The following is a 25,270-nucleotide window of genomic DNA, read 5'->3' as shown; positions in this document are numbered from 1 at the left end:
TGATTAACTATTCATAAACTTGACTAAAAAAATATAAGTTGGACAGCTATCGAAAGACAAATTAGTTCTTAATGCAATCGCTGAATTACATTTCTAAAATTATCCTTACTGTGCAATACAGGGTTCGCCAAGCGAAGCTATACCAAAGAAAATGGCGGAATATGCGTTTAAAATTTTTCGACAGAACAACGATTTATCATCTTAAATATTTCTTACTATGAGGTGATCTTCCATCAGAATCTTGGGCAATGTATCCTTTCTTGGGTCTAATCTTCTTTTGGTCGAAAGATGTCCTCTTGTCCGTCGAAATGCCCACTAACGTTCGACCGGTACTGGAAACGTGCCCGGCGCTTCAAAGTGCATCACCAAGAATTGCCTCAAAATCGCACTAAACGGATATAAATTGCTATAAAACGGTTTAAATTAACTACCTTATGATGTCTTTAACACCTATAACGAGTAAAAACATGACCGTCGAAATATTACTGGCTAAACCCAAGCTTGGAAAGAGAGCAGGTCCAACGTACATCGTGCGTCAGGCGCAGCAGGAAAAGAACGGTACATCCGGTCTTTGGCGTTTTATACAGGCCCTGATTGCGCAATCGACTCCATTCAAATTGTCACCTCTTACTGACATCTAGAGGAAGGCGTAGGCAGTGTTTGTAGCATCATAGCCTTCACAGGGACTTATGAACTGACCTGGGAGCAGGGGCCAAGATTTCTAAAATCTCACTCCATATCAGGAAAAGTGCTGTAGAATGAGTTCTGTTCCACTCAGAGACATAATTCAAACGGCTATAGAAACTAGAGAGTGTTTCCTATCCAATAATAACAATAATATGCATATTGTACGAGCAAGAATTGAGTACGAGGCCGTTTGAAATGGGCACCTTAAACAGAGCTACTCAATACTGCCCCTGCAGCCATAAAAAGTTAACAATGTCTATACAGTACTGTATTTCTGGTCAATTTGATCTTATTTTAATGGACCAAAAATGTTGCTTTTTTTTCAAAAACATGGACATTTCTAAGTGACCCCAAACCTTATATATGTATATGTATTATAATATATATATATATATATATATATATATATATATATATATATATATATATATATATATATATATATATTGTTTTTATAAATCACATAGAAATACTTGTCATTTTATTTGTATTATAACTAGTACGAAATATATCGATAATTGTGCAAAGTTATAATTTTTACCCCAATTATTCATTTACAATGTATGCAGAACGGAATTATTCTGTCCAAAAAACATTTGACCCGGAAGTACTTATATATTTTTTCCTGCTTCACAGCTGTGTGAGTGTAAACACCAACCGGATGCTTCAAATTTATACATCCGGTGAAACATCTGTTTCTGTCTGATGGGACTGGCTCAGTGCGTATCCTCCTAGGAACATGGCCGATGGTTAGTTAATGCTGGTGCTTAACCCGATGAAAGACTCAAAACTCTTTTGCTACATGAGAAGGTACAAGAAAAAGGAGTTCAAACTTGGCAAGGTGGTTAGCTAGCTAGCTACGGTAGATCGAGAGGGTGTTGCTTGCTGGAGAAAAGGAAAACAACATGGCGGCATTGGAGCTCGAATGGATCCCAGAGACGCTGTACAACACTGCTATATCAGCAGTGGTGGACAATTACAGTCGATCGCGAAGGGATATTCGTTGCATCCCTGAGAATATTCAATTTGATGTGTATTACAAGGTACGTTCATAGTCTAGTTTGCTAACTATATAACGTGATGTTCGCGAGATGTGACTCGTTTTAGCTAACCTTAGCTATCAAACGCTTTGCAAAGCAAATCAACTGATTACTTGCTATCCTGCTATTTAACAAGCTTAACCATAAACCAAAGACTAATAGCCATCTGACGACAAATTGTTTGTTAACATGTCTTAAAAGTGCATTTCTTGCTGAAGTCCTAGATAGTAGCACATGTGTTCATGATTTTAATTGGGGGTGTCTCTAACCATCTTATGTTTGTGATCTGTGAAAACATTGTGTTTTGGACAGTAGTTAGTGGGATCTCACACTCATATTCTGCATGTTGATAATCATTCTCTGACACTCCTGTCCTTTTTTGCTTTCATAACCTGTTTTCATGTTTCCCAAGCTGTACCAGCAGGGTCGGCTCTGCCAGCTGGGGGGAGAGTTTTGTGAGCTGGAGGTGTTTGCCAAAGTTCTACGGGCATCTGATAAAAGGTACTTGTTTGGTTCTGTATAGGTCGTTATCAATCAAATGTCACAATATGGTGCAGAGCATTCCATTTGGCTGCTGGGGGGCATGGCTCTGCTAAAACCATTGACAACTGCGTGATGTTTAAGGAATTGATAAATATATAACAAATACATGTTATAACTAGGTCTATTTGGTTTCAATATAATCAACTCTTGAATAGCATAGATAGATCTATGAATTTCATTTGATTCCACATTTAGCTCTATTAGAGTTATACAGCAAGTAACTGCATGCTTTTCATGATCAGTAAACATCAATTGATCATGTCATTTCAGATATGTGAGGGTAACTTATCCATTTGGCATGTAACTAGCTAAGCAAATTTATGTCATTTATCATTTAGCTTGCTTCATCAGAGATTAGGCTTTTGGAAAGAGCCTGACACTGGCAAGTCCTGGTAATGTTGTCATTAATTGTTGTCAGTAATGATCTGTTATTAGCTAGCTAGCCAATTTGCAGACTGACGTGGTCCATCAGTCATGCCTGTCAGCAGCAATCGGGATTAAACACTCTTGAAAACAATGTTGAAAAGGGGATAATGTTAACTTCAATAGGTAGTCCTGCTTGTTGCCTTTGGAGTTCAGAGTGGACCAACTTAAACTCAATCATATGTTTGACATCTTAAATGATCGTGCCCCAAGTTATATGAAAAAACCACATTGATATGGTCTATAACCAGCACAGTTACAATACCAGAGCTAGTGTTATGTCTTGTAAAATCACAAGAGTTAACAGTACTGCTAGGAGCACTTTTTTTCTCTACAGACATTTGTCTATGGAATAGCCTCCCCTTGGAGATCAAGCAATGAAAAAGTAGAATTGCTTTAAAAAGCAGGCAAAGGTTGTCCAACTAAGAGAAACCACTCCACTGTCTTCTTGTGCCCTTACTGCTGGTCAGGTTTATTTATTTGAAAGATGGGTATGATTGTTTTTAAGATTAGAAAATGTGTAATGAATATGTTTTGTTTTTTAAGGTTAAGGAAAAGTGCAATGAAAATTGCCACTTTAGGATGTTAATATAAATGATTGTATTCATTGTTTGTTATTTTGGATTGCCTTTTAATAATAATGTGTTACAGTTTTTACCATCGAGGACCACTTTGGAAACAAGTTTTTTGATTCTTACTTTTAAGTGCTATCCTTTGGGTCCACATTGTAAATGTTTCTGTATATCTCTCTAACTCAAATAAATTAAATTCACTCAAATATCCAATTAATGTTGGCCAATATTGAACGATTTTGTGAGGCTACCCACACATATCTGAAATTACATTATCAAATTATGTTTACTGAAAAGCATGCAGTTAATTGCTGTATAACTCTGATAGATCTAAATGTGCGCAATTGTGTTGCATGGTATAATCAGACATTTGTCGTTCGGACTATGCTCACCAAGAGTTGATGATATTATAACAAAATAGTTAACATTTTTATTTAACGATCCCTTGAAAACTGCAGGCAGTTGTCAATGGTTTTAGCAGAGCTGGGGATCTCCTTGCCCCCCTGAAGGCAAATCAAAATCTCTGCACCTAATTGTGCTGTTTTATTGATAATGACCTATAGAGTGGTGAGGAGGAGGAGTTTACCGTGTCCGGAAGTGACTTCACCATTAATTTTCTGTATTCAGGGTTCACTCGAACATCGTTTTAAGCTTTCTTTTACTATTGACAGTTAGAGCTGATTTTAGGATTGTATATTCACTCTCTGAATTGTTTAATCAAACTTTTCAAGTCAGCTCCTGATATCAGGGCATATAAACTTAAATATGTCCAGTTTTCGTCCTCATTGCCAAACTTCATAAATACTGCACCCCCAACTTCAAAACTCCTTTGCTAGTTATACAATCATGTAACTAAGAAATATTCTTGAAATACATGTAAAAAATTATTTATTGTTTTGTTGAATAGTCATGGCTGGTTATCATTGCTACTTAACGCGGATCCAAGTTCAGTTTTGCGATCCATTGGCATAGGGTTAGCTGGATGTTTCTAACTGGTCTTGAAACTGTGACAACGGGCATCCTCTCCCCGCTTAGCTCGATGGGATATGTAGGGATTTTTTCAACACAGCCACATATGTACACAGACTTGTACCCTTATTTTTTTTTTAAACTTGATTTAAATCAGACTTTATTAATATAATGAGTAATCCAGGAATGTCAAGTTAATTGACACGAGAAAATAGCGACTCTACAGAGCACAATGACTACAATGAATGGATAAATTACTTCTGGACATGAAGGAGCCACGGAGCGCCTCCTCACCACGCAATAGGAATCTGACCCCATAATTACGTGAAATGAAAGGGATCTGACAAGAGCCTTAAGCCAATGTTGAATGCCCTTGTCACACATTGACAGATGAGCCTTTATGCTGCTGTTCTCATGTACAGTTGAAGTCGGAAGTTTACATCCACTTAGGTTGGATTCATTAAAACTCGTATTTCAACCACTCCACAAATTTCTTGTTAACAAACTATAGTTTTGGCAAGTTGGTTAGCCATGTACTTTGTGCATGACACAAGTCATTTTTGACTTATAGATGCCACCCGTTAGATAAAATACGGAACGGTTCCGTATTTCACTGAAAGAATAAACGTCTTGTTTTCGAGATGATAGTTTCCCGGATTCGACCATATTAATGACCTAAGGCTCGTATTTCTGTGTGTCATTATGTTATAATTAAGTCTATGATTTGATAGAGCAGTCTGACTGAGCGGTGGTAGGCAGCAGCAGGCACGTAAGCATTCAGTCAAACAGCACTTTCCTGCGTTTTGCCAGAAGCTCTTCGCTGTGCTTCAAGCATTGAGCTGTTTATGACTTCAAGCCTATCAACTCCCGAGATTAGGCTGGTGTAACCGATGTGAAATGGCTAGCTAGTTAGCGGGGTGCGCGATAATAGCGTTTCAAATGTCACTCGCTCTGAGACTTGGAGTAGTTATTCCCCTTGCTTTGCATGGGTAACGCTGCTTCGAGGGTGGCTGTTGTCGTTGTGTTCCTGGTTCGAGCCCAGGTAGGAGCGAGGAGAGGGATGGAAGCTATACTGTTACACTGGCGATACTAAAGTGCCTATAAGAACATCCAATAGTCAAAGGTTAATGAAATACAAATGGTATAGAGTAATTCCTATAATAACTACAACCTAAAACTTCTTACCTGGGAATATTGACGACTCATGTTAAAAGGAACCACCAGCTTTCATATGTTCTAATGTTCTGAGCAAGGAACTTAAACGTTAGCTTTTTTACATGGCAAATATTGCAGTTTTACGTTCTTCTCCAACACTTTGTTTTTGCATTATGTAAACCAAATTGAACATGTTTCATTATTTATTTGAGACTAAATTGATTTTATTGTTGTATTATATTAAGTTAAATTAAAAGTGTTCATTGTTCATTCAGTATTGTTGTAATTGTGATTATTACAAATATATATAAAAAATTGGCCGATTTAATCGGTATCGGCTTTTTTTGGGTCCTCCAATAATCGGTATCGGTGTTGAAAAATCATAATCGGTCGACCTCTAGTCCAGAGTAGTGATGCTAGTCGGGCAGGCAGGTGAGGGCAGCGATCGGTTGAAGAGCATGCATTTAGTTGTACTAGCATTTAAGAGCAGTTGGAGGCCATGGAAGGAATGTTGAATGGCGTTGAAGCTCGTTTGGAGGTGTCCAAAGAAGGGCCAGATGTATACAGAATGGTGTCGTCTGCGTAGTGGTGTCGAGATTCAATGTAAGGATTTGTGAAAAACTGAGTTTAAATGTATTTGGCTATGGTGTATGTAAACTTCTGACTTCAACTGTATGTTTGTATCACATCTTTATGCCCTGTCTTTGTATGTGTGCCTGCAGACACCTCCTGCACCACTGCTTCCAGGCCCTGATGGATCATGGGGTGAAAGTCGCCTCCGTCCTGGCCAACTCCTTCAGCCGCCGCTGCTCCTACATTGCAGAGTCTGATGCCCATGTGAAAGTGAAGGCCATTCACTTTGGCTTTGTTTTAGGTAGGCCCCTGCACCCATCAACTTTCCTCACTTTTCTTCAACTTTTGTGTCTGGTTGTACTAATGTTGACCCTGTCCTGTAGGTGGCTTTCTGTCTGACGCAGGCTGGTATGGCGATGCAGAGAATGTGTTTCTGGCGTGTTTGCAGCTGTGCACACTGCATGACGAGGTTCTGCACTGGTACCGTGCTGTGGAGTGCTGTGTCAGGTCAGTTGGTCCCAGAGAGTTAGTATATTCTGTTCTGATTCTAGTTCTATGGCTGGTAACTCCTAGTTTGTATTTGCCCACAAAAGCTTAGTAGACTCAACACTTTATCTTAGGTTGCTTCATGTCCGGAATGGCAACTGCAAGTACCATCTTGGTGAAGAGACTGTCAAGTTGGCCCAGCTGTACATGGACAAACTGGCCAAACATGGTCATCAGGCCAACAAAGCTGCACTCTATGGAGAGCTGTGTGCTCTGCTCTTTGCTAAGAGCCTTTATGATGAGGTATTTTGCCTTAAAGAGATATTGTATATCAAGTGGTTGTTAGATTTTTTTGGTGTTCTGGTTTTTCATGTAGAAATCATCACCTATATCATGTCTTGTGCAGGCCTACAGGTGGTGCATAGAGGCAATGAAAGAGATCACAGTGGGTTTGCCTGTTAAGGTTGTGGTAGATGTCCTAAGGCAGGCTTCCAAGGTATGAGTGCTCCCTTTTCCTGTGTTAGACTATGAATGGATAAACAAATACTTTTTGAGATGTTCCCTACGGTCACATGAGCCACTGTAACGCTGTATTGGTAATTTATGCTGCCTCAGACTGTAGTTGGCACTTAGCGTGGTTTCATGTGTTTGGACCTACAGGCCTGTGTAGTAAAGAGGGAGTTCAGGAAGGCAGAGCATCTGATAAAGCATGCTGTTTTCCTGGCACGGTAGGTTAGTTTCACAACACTGTGTGTTGTAAAATGTATAAGCTAGTATTTGTCTGTCTCCTTCACTAATGTCTGTTTCCTTATTGTTTTGCAGTGAGCATTTTGGACACAAGCATCCCAAATATTCAGACACTCTCCTTGATTATGGGTTTTATTTGCTGAATGTGGATAACATCTGCCAATCAGTTGCAATATACCAGGTGAGAGAGTTGGTCTGAGATGTACAGTTGAAGTCGGAAGTTTACACACACTTAGGTTGGAATTAAAACTCGTTTTTCAACCACTCCACAAATTTCTTGTTTATTAACTATAGTTTTGGCAAGTCGGTTAGGACATCTACTTTGTGCATGACACAAGTCATTTTTCCAACAATTGTTTACAGAGATTATTTCACTTATTGTGGGAAGCTTGTGGAAGACTACCCGAAATGTTTGACCCAAGTTAAACAATTTAAAGGCAATGCTACCAAATACTAATTGAGTGTATGTAAACGTCTGACCCACTGGGAATGTGATGAAAGAAATAAAAGCTGAAATAAATAATTTTCTCTACTATTATTCTGACATTTCACATTCTTAAAATAAAGTGGTGATCCTAACTGACCTAAAACAGGGATTTTTTTATGAGGATTAAATGTCAGGAATTGTGAAAATCTGAGTTTAAATGTATTTAGCTAAGATGTATGCAAACTTCCGACTTCAACTGTAGATAGACAGCAGAGAGGGGAGGTGTGTCAAATGTGTGATATTGAAACTGTGTTAATATTCCAGACGGCTCTAGATATCCGGCAGTCGGTTTTCGGGGGAAAGAATATCCATGTGGCCACAGCACACGAGGACCTGGCATACTCCTCCTATGTGCATCTGTACAGTTCTGGCAAATTTGACAATGCACTGTGAGTAATCGTTTTGTCACCATTGAGACAATGACTTATCAATGACCCAAGCCCACCTCAGCTAATCTCTACCATTGTGACGCAGAGTTGTCATAATGCTTCAGCAAATGTACATTACACCAGGGGCGTCAGTAGACACAATATAAGTAACCTAATTGATGTCCCTTTAACTGCCCTGAATGCCTCTACTGATCCTACAGCTATTGCATGCAGTAATCATGTGCCTTTGAACTAGATTTATACTGTTAGCATTGAGCCGGTGAGCCCTAGGAGGAAGTCCACTGTGAAGCGCACCCTGCACTAACACAAAGAACATGAGCACATCTACTGCTGCTAAGCTTCCCAATAAAGCAAGCAAGCATCCCAGAAGAAAAGTGCTCAAAATAGCCCACGTTTACATATGTAGCTTAGAAAACAAGGTTCATGAAATATATAATTTGCTAGAAACAGATGACATTCATATTCTGACTATTTCTGAAACTCATTTAGATAATACCTTTGATACAGTTGTAGCAGTACAAGGTTATAACATTTACAGAAAATATAGAAATGCCAATGGTGGAGGTGTTGCTGTTTATATTCAGAACCACATTCCTGTAAAGATTAGAGAGGATCTCATGTTAAATACTGTTGAAGTAATATGGCTACAGGTTCATCTGCCTCACTTAAAGCCCATTCTAGTGTGAAGCTGCTATAGATCACCAAGTGCAAACAGTCAGTATCTGGATAACGTGTGAAATGCTTGATAATGTATGTGATATCAACAGAGGTATATTTTCTGGGTGATTTAAATATTGGTTTTCATCAAGCTGCCCACTCATGAAAAAGCTTCAAACTGTAACCAGTGCCTGCAACCAGGTTCAGGTTATCAGTCAACCTACCAGGGTAGTTACAAACAGCACAGGAATGAAATCATCAACATGTATTGATCACATCTTTACTAATGCTGCAGATATTTGCTTGAAAGCAGTATCCAGATCCATCGGATGTGGTGATCACAATATTGTACCCATATCTACGAAAACCAAAGTTCCAAAGGCTGGGCCTAATATAGTGTATAAGAGGTCATACAAGAAGTTTTGTAGTGATTCCTATGTTATTGATGTAAAGAAGATGTTGGTCCGTGGTGTGTAATGAGGAGAAAACAGACAATGCACTTGACATATTTATGAAATTGCTTATTCCAGTTACTAATAAGCATGCACCCATTAAGAAAATGACTGTGAAAACTGTTAAATCCCTGTGGATTGATTAGGAATGGAAAAATTGTATGGTTGAGAGGGATGAGGCAAAAGGAGTGGCAAATAAGTGCATTTGGCTATACAACCGATTGGCAAACTTATTGCAAATTGAGAAATCATGTGACTAAACTGAATAAAAAGAAACTACACTATGAAACAAAGATAAATGAAATAAAGAATGATAGTAAAAAGCTTTGGAGCACCAAGGATTCGCACGTTTTTCCCCCAATTTTCGCCTAAAATGACATGCCCAAATCTAACTGCCTGTAACTCAGGACCTGAAGCAAGCATATGCATATTCTTGATACCATTTGAAAGGAAACACTTTTAAGTTTGGGGAAATGTGAAATGAATGTAGGAGAATATAACAAATTAGATCTGGTAAAAGATAATACAAATACAAACATGTTTTTTTTGTTAATTTTCAGCCCAGGCACAATTTAGGTTTTGGCCACTAGATGTCAGCAGTGTATGTGCAAAGTTTTAGACTGATCAAATTAACCATTTAATTTTAGTTCCAAATTTTGTATCAAGACTGCCTAATTGGTTTATTAATACATTTTCAAGTTCATAACTGTGCACTCTCCTCAAACAATAGCATGGTATTCTTTCACTGTAATAGCTACTGTAAATCGGACAGTGCAGTTAGATTATCAAGAATGTAAGCTTTCTGCTGATATCAGATATGTCTATGTCCTGGGAAATGTTCTTGTTACTTACAACCTCATGCTAATCGCATTAGCCTACGTTAGCTCAACCGTCCCAAGGTCGGGATACCAATTCTGTAGAGGTTAAATGACATTTTTGGGGAAAAGGCCTCCATCATTCTTTGAATAAGATTCATCACAAAACCATCTGATATTGCCAACTACTTTAATGTTGAAAAGATGGCGCCGGAGAAGAAGGCTGACGTTTTACATGTTCCTATCCAATTGTGTTTTTTTTTTGTTTCTTTGTGTTTAACTTATTTTTTTACTTATTTTGTACATAATGTTGCTGCTACTGTCTCTGATGACCGAAAATAACTTCTGGAAACCAGAACTGCGATTAATCACCACGAACTGGCAGAATCCTTTATTTCCTTTAAATAACCTGACGTGAATGACATACTGCTTTCCCGGGAACAGGCCCAGATCCCCGTCATTTGCGTGAAGAGAAGGCAGAGAAAAAGGGGCCAGAGGGCGGCCTGCCTTCTGAGAATTCTTAGACGATCGAATAAACTCCCACTGCCTTCCATTCTGCTAGCAAACGTGCAATCTTTGGGAAAATAAAATCGATGACCTATGCGGCAGATTAAACTATCAACGGGACATTCAAAACTGTAATATCTTATTCTTCACGGAGTCGTGGCTGAACGACGACATTATCAACATACAGCTGGCTGGTTATTCGCTGTATCGGCAGGATAGAACAGCTGCGTCTGATAAGACCAGGGGCGGCGGACTATGTATTTTTGTAAATAACAGCTGGTGCACAATATCTAAGGAGTCTCAAGGTTTTGCTCGCCTGAGTTAGTGTGGTCTACAGCTTATCATGAGATACTCTATCTACAGTGGTTGCTCCACTAAAGGTTTTGCAATTATGCTGTGGGATTTAGAGGTAATTTGTGGTTTAGTACGGTACCCTGCGTCACCACTTCATTGCTCCAGACCAGCGCAAGGGGGAGTTAGAGCACTGATTATGCTTTTGGGTCCTACTGTGTATCTAACTGACAATGAATGGGTGACATACAGTGGGGCAAAAAAGTATTTAGTCAGCCACCAATTGTGCAAGTTCTCCCACTTAAAAAGATTTTCTCACTCATTTTATGTTATTTGAAAACAAAATCGTCTCCAAAATATAATTTTTTAAACAAAGCGATTTATTATTATTAATTTAGAATTATATTAAATCTCCTTGGATATTCTCACAGATATATTATTAACCCTGTTATTAGCAGGACTATATATATTGGTCATGGCTCCTGAGTGACGCACAATAGGATTTCCTTGCAGTTCTCCAGCTGTATCCACTGAAAGCACGTGAGGTTCAAGGCACGAGGGCAATAGGCATGGGATGGGCCGCAGAGCCGTGCACAGAAGACGGACCTAGCCAATGGGGAAGGGAGGAGGGGGCTGGACCCCCACCACACTGGGTAGTACAGAGCAACACTCTTTTAAGGGGCATTGCACTAATAATGGCGCTGACTAGGGAAACGTTTCCCCTGTTCTAGCAGGTAGTTGGACAATAGATTTGCATAGATGGAGGGTAGGGGGAGAATTCTATCGTCAAATCTATTTGTAAGTTAACTTAGAACCTAAGTATTAATATTATTATTATGCATCACATCTGACCGTGATTGGGAGTCCCATAGGGCTGCGCACAATTGGCCCAGTGTTTCTCTCCCTCTAAAAACTGAAAAATGTTTTGGCCTTTATTCAGATTACAATCGCTCACTATTGTTTTTTTGAAAAAGAAATAACCTCCAAAATATCGTTATATATTATCAAGTTAATGGCACAGTCATATAGCGGGCACCTACATAAAGCTGACTGACTCACTCATTCATGGCTTTAGATCAAAATAAATAAGTACCAACATTCTTTCTGATAGTCTTTTAATAAAGAAATGTTTTGGTTATCCTGACCTGGACAGCATGTACGATATTATAATAGCCCATTTATGTTATTAGCAGGCTATTAGCAGGACAATATACCTTTACCAACACCTCTCTGTATTTTGATACTTTGTGGATGGGGCCTTCAGAGTGGCACACTGCAAAATGCATTGCTACAGATGCAGGTTCGATACCCGTGCCGGCCACCACCGGGAGACGCACGAGGCGGCTTTTGGTTTTAATTTAGAATCCTTCAATCCTCAGTTTTTCTTGGAATAGAAACACCATAACATTAATCAAATTAATTAAGCAAGTACCTGTCAAGATTTTGGACACACCTACTCGTTCCAGGGTTTCTTTATTTTTTACATTTTCTACATTGTAGAATAATAGTGAATACAACACAACTAATGAAATAACAAGTTCTTATTTACAAGGACAGGCTACTCCTTCCTCTCCGTCGGGGAATTAAACCCCGGGCCCGCACGACTCGGGGACTCCCGACCGTCAAGTTGTACAGCGCTATAATTTCCATAGAATTCTGCGGCACCACACAAGCTGTGCTGCAGTACGCTGCAACTTTTAAAGGACGAACCACCGTATCTACCCAGAGATTTTCCATCTGTATTTTTCGTAGCTGTCTACATACCACCACAGACTGATGCTGGCACTAAGACTGCACTCATTGAGCTGTATTCCGCCATAAGCAAACAGGAAAATGCTCACCAGAGGCGGCGCTCCTCGAGGCCGGGGACTTTAAGGCAGGGAAACTTAAATCGGTCTAAATTTCTATCAGTATGTTAAATATGCAACAAGAAGAAAAAAATCTTTAGACCACCTTTACTCCACACACAGAGACGCATACTAAGCTCGCCCTCCATTTGGCAAATCTGACCATAATTCTATCCTGATTCCTGCTTACAACCAAAAATGAAAGCAGGATGCACCAGTGACTCGGTCAGATGAAGCAGATGCTAAGCTACAAGACTGTTTTGCTAGCACAGCCTGGAATATGTTCCGGAATTCCTCCAATGGCATTGAGGAGTACACCACATCAGTCATTGGCTTCATCAATAAGTGCATTGATGACGTTGTCCCCACAGTGACCGTACGTACATACCCCAACCAGAAGCCATGGATTACAGGCAACATCCACAACTGAGCTGAAGTCTAGAGCTACCGCTTTCAAGTAGCGGGACTCTAACCCGGAAGCTTATAAGAAATCCCACTGACGAACCATCAAACGGGCGAAGCGCCAATACAGGACTAAGATCGAATCGCACTACACCGGCTCTGACGCTCGTCGGATGTGGCAGAGCTTGCAAACCATTAGACTACAAAGGGAAGCACAGCCGAGAGCTGCCCAGTGACACAAGCCTACCAGGCGAGCTAAACTACTTCTATGCTCGCTTCGAGGCAAATATCACTGAAACCTGCATGAGAGCACCAGCTGTTCCGGAAGACTGTGTGATCATGCTCTCCGCAGCCAATGTGAGTAAGACCTTTAGACAGGTCAACATTCACAAGGCCGCAGGGCCAGACGAATTACCAGGACGTGTACTGCAAGCATGCGCTGACCAACTGGCAAGTGTCTTCACTGACTTTTTCAACCTCTCCCTGTCCGAGTCTGTAATACCAACATGTTTTATGCTGACCACCATAGTCCCTGTGCACAAAAACACTAAGGTAACCTGCCTAAATGACTACCGACCCGTAGCACTCACATCTGTAGCCATGAAGTGCTTTGAAAGGCTGGTCATGGCTCACATCAACACCATTATCCAAGAAGCCCTAGACCCACTCCAATTTGCATACTGCCCTAACAGATCCACAGATGATGCAATCTCTATTGCACTGCCCTTTCCCACCTGGACAAAAGGAACACCTATGTGAGAATGCTATTCATTGACTACAGCTCAGCGTTCAACACCATAGTGCCCTCAAAGCTCATCAATAAGCTAAGGACCCTGGGACTAAATACCTCCCTCTGCAACTGGATCCTGGACTTCCTGACGGGCTGCCCCCCAGGTGGGAAGGGTAGGTAACAACACATCCGCCACGCTGATCCTCAACACAGGGACCCCTCGGGTGCGTGCTCAGTCCCCTCCTGTACTTCCTGTTCACTCATGACTGCACGGCGAGGCATGACTTCAACACCATCATTAAGTTTGCTGATGACACAACAGTGGTAGGCCTGATCAACGACGAGACAGCCTATAGGGAGGAGGTCAGAGACCTGGCCATGTGGTGCCAGGAAAACAACCTCTCAATGTGATCAAGACAAAGGAGATGATTGTGGACTACAGGAAAAAGAGGACCGAGCACGCACCCATTCTCATCGACGGGGCAGGTTGAGAGCTTCAAGTTCCTTGGGGTCCACATCACCAACACACTAACATGGTCCAAGCACACCAAGACAGTCGGGAAGAGGGCACAACAAAACATTTTCCCCCTCAGGAGACTGAAAAGATTTGGCATGGGTCCTCAGATCCTCAAAAGGTTATACAGCTGCACCATCGAGAGCATCCTGACTGGTTGCATCACTGCCTGGTATGGCAACTGCTCGGCCTCCGATCGCAAGGCACTACAGTGTGTAGTGCGTACAGCCCAGTACATCACTGGGGAAAAGCTTCCTGCCATCCAGGACCTCTATATCAGGCGGTGTCAGAGGAAGGCCTTAAAAATTGTCAAAGACTCTAGCCACCCTAGTCATAGACTGTTCTCTCTGCTACCACACGTCAAGCGGTACCGGAGCGCCAGGTCTAGGTCCAAGAGGCTTCTAAACAGCTTCTACCCCCAAGCTATAAGACTCCTGAACATTTAAACAAATGGCTACCAAGACCATTTGCGTTGCCCCCTCTCTTTTACACCACTGCTACTTTGTTATTATTTATGCATGGTCGCTTTAATAACTCTACCTACAAGTACATATTACCTCGACTAACCGGTGCCCCCGCACATTGACTCTGTATCGGTACCCCCCTGTAAATAGCCTCGCTATTATTTTACTACTGCCTTTTAATTAATTGTTACTTCTTATTCGTATTTTATTTTATTTTTTAAACTGCATTGTTGGTTATCGGGTCGTAAGTAAGCATTTCATTTCACTGTGACTAATTAAAATTGTGACTAATTAATGTGACTAATTAAAATTTTATTCAATTTTTTTAATTTGGCAAGATTTGCAAACTTAGGCATGACATGCCAGCAACAAATGCTGACACTACATATCCAAGTAGATCTGACCAAATTATGAAAGACAAGCATTGTAATTTTGAATTCTGTGAAGTTAGTGTGGAAGAGGTGAAAAAATGATTGTTGTCTATCAACAATGACAAGCCACCGGGGTCGGACAACTTGGATGGAACATTACTGAGGATAATAGCGAATGATATTGCCACTCCTATTTGCCATATTTTCAATTTAAGCCTACTAGAATGTGTGTGCCCCCAGGCTTGGAGGGAAGCAAAAGTAATTCCGCTACCTAAGACTAGTGAAGTCCCCTTTACCAACCCTTAGTAAGCTTTTGGAAAAAATAGTGTTTGACCAGACAATGCTTTTACAGTAAACAAATTGATAACGAACTTTCAGCATGCATATAGAGAAGGACATTCAACAAGCACAGCACTTGCACAAATGACTGATGATTGGCTGAGAGAAATTGATGATAAAAAGATTGTGGGGGCTGTTTTGTTAGACTTCAGTGCAGCTTTTGACGTTATCAATCATTGTCTGTTGCTGGCAAAACGTATGTGTTATGGCTTTACACCCCCTGCTATATTGTGGATAAAGAGTTAAGCCAGAGTGTCTATGTATGCAGATGACTCAACGCTATACATGTCAGCTACTACAGCGACTGCAATGACTAAAAGACTTAACAAAGAGTCGCAGTTAGTTTGAGTGGGTGGCAAGGAATAAGTTAGTCCTAAATATTTCTAAAACTAAAAGCATTGTATTTGGGACAAATCATTCACTAAACCCTTAAACCTCAACTAAATCTTGTAATGAATAATGTGGAAATAAAGCAATTTGAGGTGACTAAACTGCTTGGACTAACCCTGGATTGTAAACTGTCATGGTCAAACATATTGATACCACAGTAGCTAAGATGGGGAGAAGGGTGTCCTTAATAAAGCGCTGTTCTGCATTCTTAACAGCACTATCAACAAGGCAGGTCCTACAGGCACTAGTTGTCACACCTGGACTATTGTTCAGTCGTGTTGTCAGGTGCCACAAAACAGGACTTAGGGAAATTGCAATTGGTTCAGAACAGGGCAGCACGGCTGGCCCTTGGATGTACACAGAGAGCTAATATTAATAATATGCACGTCAATCTCTCCTGGCTCAAAGTGGAGGAGATTGACTTCACCATTACTTGTATTTAAGAGGTTTTGACATGTTGAATGCACCGAGCTGTCAGTTTTAACTACTGGCGCACAGCTCGGACACCCATGCATACCCCACAAGACATGCCACGAGGTCTCTTCACAGTCCCCAAGTCCAGAACAGACTATGGAAGGCGCACCGTATTACATAGAGCCATGACTACATGGAACTCTATTCCACATCAAGTAACTCATGGAAGCAGTAAAATTAGATTTAAAAAACAGATTATAAAAAACACCTTATGGAACAGCGGGGACTGTGAAGCAACACAAACATAGGCACAGAGACACACACACATGATAACATACGCACTATACATACACATGGATTTAGTACTGTAGATATGTGGTAGTGGTGGAGTAGGGGCCTGAGGGCACAGTATGTTGTGAAATCTGTGAATGTATTGTAATGTTTTTAAAATGGAATAAACTGCCTTAATTTTTCTGGACCCCAGGAAGAGTAATGGGGATCCATAATAAATACAAATTCCACAGGGCTCGGCAATATACCATATTTTACTATATACACCGGTATTGATGCACGGACTGGTTTGGATTTTTACTTTGCCTTGTATAACGGTATTTTAATGTTTGGTTTGTTACTTTGCCTTGTATAACGGTATTTTAATGTTTGGTTTGTTAAGTGTGTAAATGCCACTCTGCCCCGTGTAATGTCCATTTTTATAGTTTATTCTGTTTGCTTCTTGAGTTGTCTCTCTCCCTCCTTCCACACACACCGAGCCCCACCCCATCATACCCTACTCATAAAGCATATTTAGAACTTTAATTATAAAAGAAATGTGAACAATATTGTGCTGATATTTAGGCCATGTCGCTCAGCCCTATGTCAACATCTCTTATGACCTTACATTTAGACCAAGGTACTTGGTTTCTATTCATGTTATGTACTCTTACTTGTATTTCAACCTCTGAAGTTCATGCAGGCCATGTTTGTGCTTTAGCTACTGATGTAACTGTGTCGCTGAGTTCAATCTGTTCCCCTGCTGTGCCCTCTGGGTATTTTGTGTACAGATTCCATGCAGAGCGGGCCATAGACATCATCACTCACATTCTCCCTGAGGATCATCTGCTGCTGGCCTCCTCCAAAAGAGTCAAAGGTAAAAACGGCTTTCACAACTATCTGTGTACTCCTGTTCCCCGGCCTCCGTGATGGGCACACGGATGTCTGTGAATCTCAAGGGTATCAAATACGTTCCACTGCGGTAGAGTAAATTAATGTAGAGGATTTGTTTTATCATGGAGGTGATGAGAGGTCTAATTTGGAGAATAAATAGATTGGATCAGTAGATATCTTTCATTTCCTAACTAACTTGTTCAGATGACCATCTGACTCTGTCCTCTTTCTGACTGTGTTGTGCTATTCCCTCAGCTCTGATCCTGGAGGAGATTGCGATTGACTGCCACAACAAGGAGACAGAGGAGAGGCTGCTCCAGGATGCCCATGACCTCCACCTCTCCTCTCTCCAGCTGGCCAAGAAAGCCTTTGGGGAGTTCAATGTTCAGACAGCGAAGCACTATGGCAACCTGGGCCGCCTCTACCAGTCCATGAGGAAGTTCAAGGTCAGATCATCCCTCCCTTTCATCCAAGTGTCTGTAGAAAACATGCAGTGGTTGACATCTGACACACTGTCATCCTATGCTCTGTCTGGTAAACTTCCATCCAAATCTTCTCCACACTGTTTACCAACCCTGTGATTTCACTTTGATAGCAGGAAGTGAATCCTCTTTCTAAGGAGGCTTAAATGTCACAGGGGCTCTGGGGTTTTATGGTAGTTGAAAATGCAGACCCCAAGGCTGTGGGTGACTGAGGTCTCACTTACCCTGTTTGTTTCAGGAGGCAGAGGAGATGCACATCAAGGCCATCCAGATCAAGGAGCAGCTTCTGGGTCAGGAGGACTATGAGGTGGCTCTGTCTGTGGGCCACCTGGCCTCTCTCTACAACTACGACATGAACCAGTATGAAGATGCAGAGAGGCTTTACCTGCGCTCCATTGCTATTGGTCAGTCTTCAGGCTAGATTGGGGTCTATTCTTCCCTTGTGTACTCTTCTTTTTTTGTAATCTATTCTTCCTCATTCTACCATCCTACATTCTTACTAGTGTGTGTGTGTGTTTCCCCCCTGCAGGTAAGAAGCTGTTTGGCGAGGGCTACAGTGGACTGGAATACGACTACAGGGGCCTAATTAAACTTTACAACTCTGTGGGGAACTATGAGAAAGTCTTTGAGTACCACAATATTTTATCCAATTGGAACCGGCTGAGGGACCGGCAGTTTGCTGTGGCTGATGCCTTAGAGGACGTAAACACCAGCCCCCAGGCCACCGGGGAGGTGGTGCAGTCCTTCCTACTGTCACAGAACAATGGGGCTGGCCCACCTGCTTAGGCTCACCACACAGACACACACATGCCCACACACTGATAGAAACGCTAAAGGTGTTCACGGCTCACTTACATTTGTTGAACACACCCTCTCCACATCAAGCTACATGGTTGGCCTTGCAATGGGACACCTGGCTATGGGAAAATGCACTATCGCCTGTGGAATGCATATAATCTAGTGTTTTTGTCCTCACTTTCGCTCCCAACGGGGGCATTCTCCTGTGATCAACCCGGTATTGAACATTTGATGGAAGGAACCTCTTGCCATCCACTTTGCATCACCTAACATTGCTTTCATCACCTTCAGTCTTCTGTAAGAGGAATTGAGAGAAGGGGGGGAAATAAAACAACAACATCATAGTGTGGTCTAGCTCTAGAATAGGAATCGGTTTGTTTTCGGCTTCATTTTTGGTCAGAGCTTGCCCTTTGTTGACCATTGGGATATCCCCTACAAGCATGGATGGAGCACCTTTTTGCTTTGGCCAATTATAAAGAGCAAGTTACTTTTTCTGGGTGGAATCCTTATTTTATTGTTCTAATGTCATGAGGGAGCTTTCATCCATGGACCAAATCTTCAGTTTCCTTTTTGTAACACCTGTTTCTGTCTCCATCTAAAGACGTTGGCACAGTCTTTATGCTTGTGGTTAAAGGTTGTCCGTGATTTGATGAATTTGCAATGCACCAGTGTGTGTGTTAAATTTGACCACAATTGTGCTCAGTAGATTTGTTGGTGTGCTGACGTGTAGTTTATTTGAAAGTGTACATAGGTACCTTTTTTTGAGGAATTAAAATGACAAGTATTTATAAGGAATTTCATAGAGCTAAACCAAAAACAAGTGAGCTTAAACCTGCTATTCAGATGACTTCTCAGACGGAGGTCCTCTGACATCGTCCCCAGGCTATTGTGCATATAAGCCTGGTACATCGATTCAAAGTTGGCCTTAGTGGGAGTGACCGTACTGAGTAAAGTATGTCATTTAATTTTAGCGAATCACACAACTGCGAGGCATGGCTCTGTGCTTGTGGTATGCTAGTGTACGGGGGAGGGTTAGGGGGAAGGTTGTGGGAGATGATTGGTTGGTAGATTAAGCCTATGCTACAGGAGTTTCTCCCGGGCATTCTGTACTGGCTAATGAAGGTCAAGTTTGACCCGTTGGACTACCAGACTCTTCAGGCATTTGGACTGAAGTGTCTATGAACGAGATTAGGGGTCCTCAAACACACCATTAACAATAGAATAGGCCTTGTGTTTTCATGTTAGAAACCATTTGTCTAGTGAAGGATTACCTATTCCAAAGTAATGTAGTAAGTACCCCATTGTGTATGGACTAGGTCAATGGAAATTATTGCCTTGTTTTTGAACAAATGTGTGTGTCTAATGGATGTTAATGTTACATGTGCTGTTATGTTTCAACTGAAGTCCAAGCCTTCGCCTTAAAGGACGATCAGCCAAAGGTGCTCTTGTTCTGGTTCTTAGCATGCTTGCTTTCCAAATACCCACACTGGAGAGAGACAGGAAGATCATATGTTTGACCTGACATACACTACCGTTCAAAAGTTTGGGGTCACTTAGAAATGTCCTTGTTTTTGAAAGAAAAGCTAATTTTTTTGTCCGTTAAAATAACATCAAATTGATCAGAAATACAGTGTAGACATTGTTAATGTTGTAAATTACTATTGTAGCGGGAAACGGTTTTCTAACACAGGAGTGATGGTTGCTGATAATGGGACTCTGTACGCCTATGTAGATATTCCATTAAAAATCTGCCGTTTACAGCTACAAAAGTCGTTTACAACATTAACAATGTCTACACTGTACTTCTGATCAATTTGATGGTATTTTAATGGACAAAAATTGTGCTTTTCTTTCAAAAGCAAGGACTTTTCTAAGTGACCCCATACTTGTGAACGGTAGTATACACTATATATACAAAAGTATGTGGACACCCCTTCAAATTAGGGAATTCGGCTATTTCAGCCACACCCGTTGCGAACGGGTGTATAAAATCGAGCACACTGCCATGCAATCTCTGTAGACAAACATTGGCAATAGAATGCCCTGTACTAAGAGCTCAGTGACTTTCAGCTTGGCACCGTCATAGGATGCCACGTTTCCAACAAGTCAGTTCGTCGAATTTCTGCCCTGCTAGAGCTGCAATGTCCACTGTAAGTGCTGTTATTGTGAAGTGGAAACGTCTAGGAGTAACAACGGCTCAGCCGAGAAGTGGTAGGCCACGCAAGCTTACAGAACAGGACCACAGAGTGCTGAAGCGAGTAAAAATCGTCTGTCATCGGTTGCAACACTCACTACCAAGTTCCAAACTGCCTCTGGAAGCAAAGTCTGCTCAAGAAGTGTTTGTTGGGAGCTTCATTAAATGGGTTTCCATGGCCGAGCAGCCGCGCACACAAGCCTAAGATCACCATACACAATGCCATGTGGCGGCTGGAGTGGTATAAAGCTCGCCGCCATTGGACTCTGGAGCAAGGGAAACGCGTTCTCTGGAGTGATGAATCATGCTTCACAATCTGGCAGTCCGACGGACCAATCTGGGTTTGGTGGATGCCAGTATAACCCTACCTGCCCGAATGCATAGTGCCAACTGTAAAGTTTTGTGGAGGAGGAATAATGGTCTGGGGCTGTTTTTCATGGTTCAGGCTAGGCCCCTTAGTTGTAGTGAAGGGAAATCTTAATGCTACAGCATACAATGACATTCTATATGATTCTGTGCTTCCAACTTTGTGGCAACAGTTTTGGGAAGGCCCTTTCCTGTTTCAGCATGACAATGTCCCTGTGCATAAAGTGAGGTCCATACAGAAATGGTTTGTAGAGATCTGTGTGGAAGAACCTGACTGGCCTGCACAGAGTCCTGACCTAGACCCCATCGAACACCTTTGGGATGAATTGGAACGACGACTGCGAACCAGGCCTAATCACCCAACATAAGTGCCCGACCTTACTAATGCTCTTGTGGATGAATGGAAGCAAGTCCCTGCAACAATGTTTCAACATCTAGTAGAAAGCCTTCCTAGAAGTGTGGAGGCTGTTATAGCAGCAAAGGGGGGACCAACTCCATATTAATGCCCAAGATTTTGGAATTAGTTGTTTGACGAGCAGGCCATGTAGTGTATCTTTGAGCTAAGACTGATTCATGTTGTCCTCAAATCAAGGACACCCAGTCTTTCTGAGTGAAGACCACCAGCCCCATTTGTCAGCCAGCTTTCCTCAACAGCTTTGTTATGAAAAGTATTGAACCATGGGCGATGCATTAAGATGAACCGAGTTACAGAGATGAACACTGCAGAACAAGGGACAGACAGATTAGCTACAAAGTCATAATCTGAACAGGTGAAGTAAATAGACATTGTTGTTATCTTGATTTCTAACCCTTTCACCCCCAAGTGCTTTGCCTGTGTAAATCTTACAATAGAAAGTGTTGATTTAAGAAATTAGATGTTGAAAGAGGAGATCCACCTTGTAGTCGGAGGTTGTGGTCCACCCTGGCTGTTATATGGCTGTCTGTATGTCCTTAGTTTTGTTTACAAGGCTCTAATTGTTTCTTGTGAATGTTACTGGAAGGGATCCTTAGAAAATCGAATGGTGTTTGTGATTGCAGCACACACCCTATCCTTTCTGTCAATGTCAGCAAGACTGCAGTAAGATTCATTGACAGTGTCTCTGGAAGCAGACAGCTCTTAAATCAGGAGTTTCATCTTGGTTTGTTATAGGTGGAACAACTGTTGAGAGTTTCTCTTCAAGACAAGTTTTCCACTGGAACTGGAGCAAATACAGCCCATTTAAGCTTTTTTTATTTTGTTTTTAATACATGTGCTGTCTATATTCTCACATGCATTGCGCCAGCCTTTTTTTACGGCACATTTATTTCCACACTAACATCATTTTAACCATTGCTCACTCTGAAACTCTCCTGTATATGGAAGGTTGTCCAATTCTACAAGTATAAATATGGGCAAGTTTCATAGACCTACATTAAGGCCACTCTTGGACTAAAGTTTTGATTAAGGTTATGATGAGATGGCTAAACTTCATTTTAAGAGGTTTGCATCACCTGTATTTAATCCATAGTTAACTATGTTCTTGAATTCACATTTAAAGCTATTTGATTATTAACAGATAATTTGGCCAAATCCTGGAATCATTTAATCTTGGTCTGTGAAACTGTTCCTACATGTGTTAAGAGGAGTATAAGTACTGTGCCTCTGGGTTACAAGTGTAGACACATTGAGTTTACGTATGACCCTGAGAGAAGTATCTGGCAGGATTTGCAGAACTAGATTGCTGATATTCCATGCATGCATTATCAGAGTTTAAGGAACTGTGGTGTGTGTTGAAGTGATCTTTTGATATGTATGTATTCATTGCATACTGTGTGAATTGCTGCCTGCTGCAAAGGTGTGTATACAGTCCTCTAGTTAAGAGTGGTCTTAGTGGTTGTTCCTCATGCTGTCCATGTCTACCCAGAAAGGTAAAATGAAATTATTGTAATGTGTGTACTGAAAACATGGAAATAGTTGTCATTTTATGTATTCTCTCCATTATTTGAATGCCTTCTGCAGTACCTCCAAATCAAATTCTGACAGTTAGCAACAGTGGGTCAGCCCATTATTCAGTAATGGGATGGCTTCTTAAAATGAAATAGAACAAAAAAATATTAAATGAGGGCTTTCAAGAATCTTCTTTTGCTTCATGTCAACACTGTAGCTACCATGTTTTTGTACATTAACATTTTACATTGGAAATATTGTTCTCTTCAAAGCTCAGAAAATACGAATATTAAAATGTCTAAAAGTTAAAGACATGTATTAGTGCAGAGCGATGAAACAATTTGTTTCGTTTATTAAACAACTAATTGACAGACGTAAGTTCAATTACTTGAATTCCAAGTAGTCGTTTTTTTTAACGCGCCGTTTCTCTAGAGATAATTCACTAGAGAAATGAAATCAAGAACCATATGGGACGCTGCGCTGAAGGGATTTGTAGTTTTTCATTAAGCAAATGTTCAAACTAGTTCAGCACAGAAATATTGTAATTAGCTACAATGACCATAATCCATTGCGTACATTTTCCTGCTTAGATACTCTACGGTCTTTGGTAAAAGTGTATGTTTAGGAACTGTGCTTATATGCTTACGCATACACCGCAGCTTGCAAGGGGAATGTACACAACACAACGAGGAGAGAGGGTGATGGAGACAGTTCGTGAAGTATGCCTTATCTACTTTCAAAAACGAGAAATTATTGTCGGACATCTCTGCAGCAGACTTAGGTAGGCTAGCCTACCTAAATAGGATGACTAAAGACAGTACAGTTTGGGGAGAACAGAGATAAAGTTAGATGGTTGTCTGGCTGGCTACTACTACCTGCAAACAACCTGGTCTCGCAGCATTTCGTATTATTCTGTACGAAAATACGAACCTTCCATTTAGTATGTTACGTTTCATCTGGTGTGTATTAGTTTGGGAATATCCATCATCCATTTCGTATCATATGTTACCAATTGCAAATCGTATGCTATGTTACGAATTAGCCAAAAGTACCATATATTTTTTTTACATTTCTAAACATGTTATCATTCCAATTTGTTCGGACTAACGTTCACTGGCTGGCTAACGTTAACTAGGCTAGGGGTTAAGGTTAGGAATTGGGTTAGATAAAATAGTTAACTAACATTCTAAGTAGTTGCAAAGTAGCTACAAAGTAGTAAAGAAGTTTCTAAAATGCTGAAGTTGTCAAGAAGAGATTTGAACACGTAACCTTTGTATTGCTCGACATTCACGTTATACACCCACCCCGACCAACCACCCTACTTTAGTTGCCTTAAGTAACCTTCTGTCTTATGTAACCATACCAAACTTAACATATACTAGTTTGAGAAATTGCATTTACTATGTTACGTCTAGTCTGAGACCAGGCTGTGAGCGGAGATTAAATGAGTTTAAGGAATGAAAAATAATAAAGTAGTCAAATAAAACCAAGTAATGTACACAACTGAAATATTTTATTTCATACTAATGTCCTAGTTTTCTATTTGGACCTGACAGAGAATGAAATACTTCAAATGTTTTGGCAATTGAATGTTCACAAATTATTTCATAATGCATTAAATGTAACAAAAACAATCGACATCGATAACCGTGATTATTTTTTAATAATTAAACCGAAACAACCTCAAAAAGCACTAACATGTAAACATTGACATCATTAGTGCCACAGTGCGCACTTTTATGGCTACATACATGAACGTTATTTGGCTTGTGTATGTGACGCAAGCTCCAGCAGAACTCTGCTAGACTGGGTAGCAGTCTTTTTAGTTAACATTCCAGTGGCAGTAGCAAGGAATGGAATGTCTGCTAACTAAACTGCCACCCAGGCTAGGACTCCGCCACTGCACAGTCTAATGCACCACCATTAAGATATTAAACTTGTTTGTACATGACTCTGTGTCCGTTATTATTTGCTAATAAATACTACAAGGATTACTAAATAGCTTGTCAGTAAGTATTGAATATGTATACGCACATTCCTGAAATAATTCAAGGGCCTTGACAGGTGATCACGTG

At 40.9% G+C, this 25,270-nt stretch overlaps 1 protein-coding gene across 2 annotated transcripts; it reads left to right on the top strand.

Annotated features, from left to right (window-relative positions):
• The first annotated feature begins 1,380 nt into the window (after nucleotides 1-1,380).
• On the top strand, nucleotides 1,381-19,200 carry LOC120045065 (amyloid protein-binding protein 2-like). Of its 2 annotated transcripts, XM_038989909.1 has the most exons (13): nucleotides 1,381-1,730; nucleotides 2,140-2,228; nucleotides 6,112-6,263; nucleotides 6,346-6,469; nucleotides 6,583-6,751; nucleotides 6,855-6,944; nucleotides 7,109-7,176; nucleotides 7,271-7,376; nucleotides 7,947-8,071; nucleotides 17,326-17,411; nucleotides 17,684-17,874; nucleotides 18,149-18,314; nucleotides 18,440-19,200. In XM_038989909.1, exons 1-13 carry the CDS (start codon nucleotides 1,593-1,595, stop codon nucleotides 18,694-18,696), a joined length of 1,761 nt encoding a protein of 586 aa, XP_038845837.1. In that variant the 5' UTR covers nucleotides 1,381-1,592; the 3' UTR covers nucleotides 18,697-19,200. The 2 variants fall into 2 exon arrangements, with proteins under 2 accessions (XP_038845837.1, XP_038845838.1); XM_038989910.1 differs by lacking the exons at nucleotides 6,583-6,751; nucleotides 6,855-6,944; nucleotides 7,109-7,176.
• Nucleotides 19,201-25,270: the final 6,070 nt, after the last annotated feature.

Source organism: Salvelinus namaycush, chromosome 3 (assembly GCF_016432855.1).
Source record: "Salvelinus namaycush isolate Seneca chromosome 3, SaNama_1.0, whole genome shotgun sequence".
NCBI lineage: Eukaryota > Metazoa > Chordata > Actinopteri > Salmoniformes > Salmonidae > Salvelinus > Salvelinus namaycush.
This window is presented reverse-complemented; position numbering and strand designations above follow the sequence as displayed.

Coding starts and splice junctions, on each gene's coding strand:
- LOC120045065 (XM_038989909.1), top strand. CDS start 1,593: ATGGCGGCATTGGAGCTCGAATGGATCCCAGAGACGCTGTACAACACT. Junction 1,731..2,139: donor AATTTGATGTGTATTACAAG/GTACGTTCATAG, acceptor ATGTTTCCCAAG/CTGTACCAGCAGGGTCGGCT. Junction 17,875..18,148: donor AGTCCATGAGGAAGTTCAAG/GTCAGATCATCC, acceptor TGTTTGTTTCAG/GAGGCAGAGGAGATGCACAT.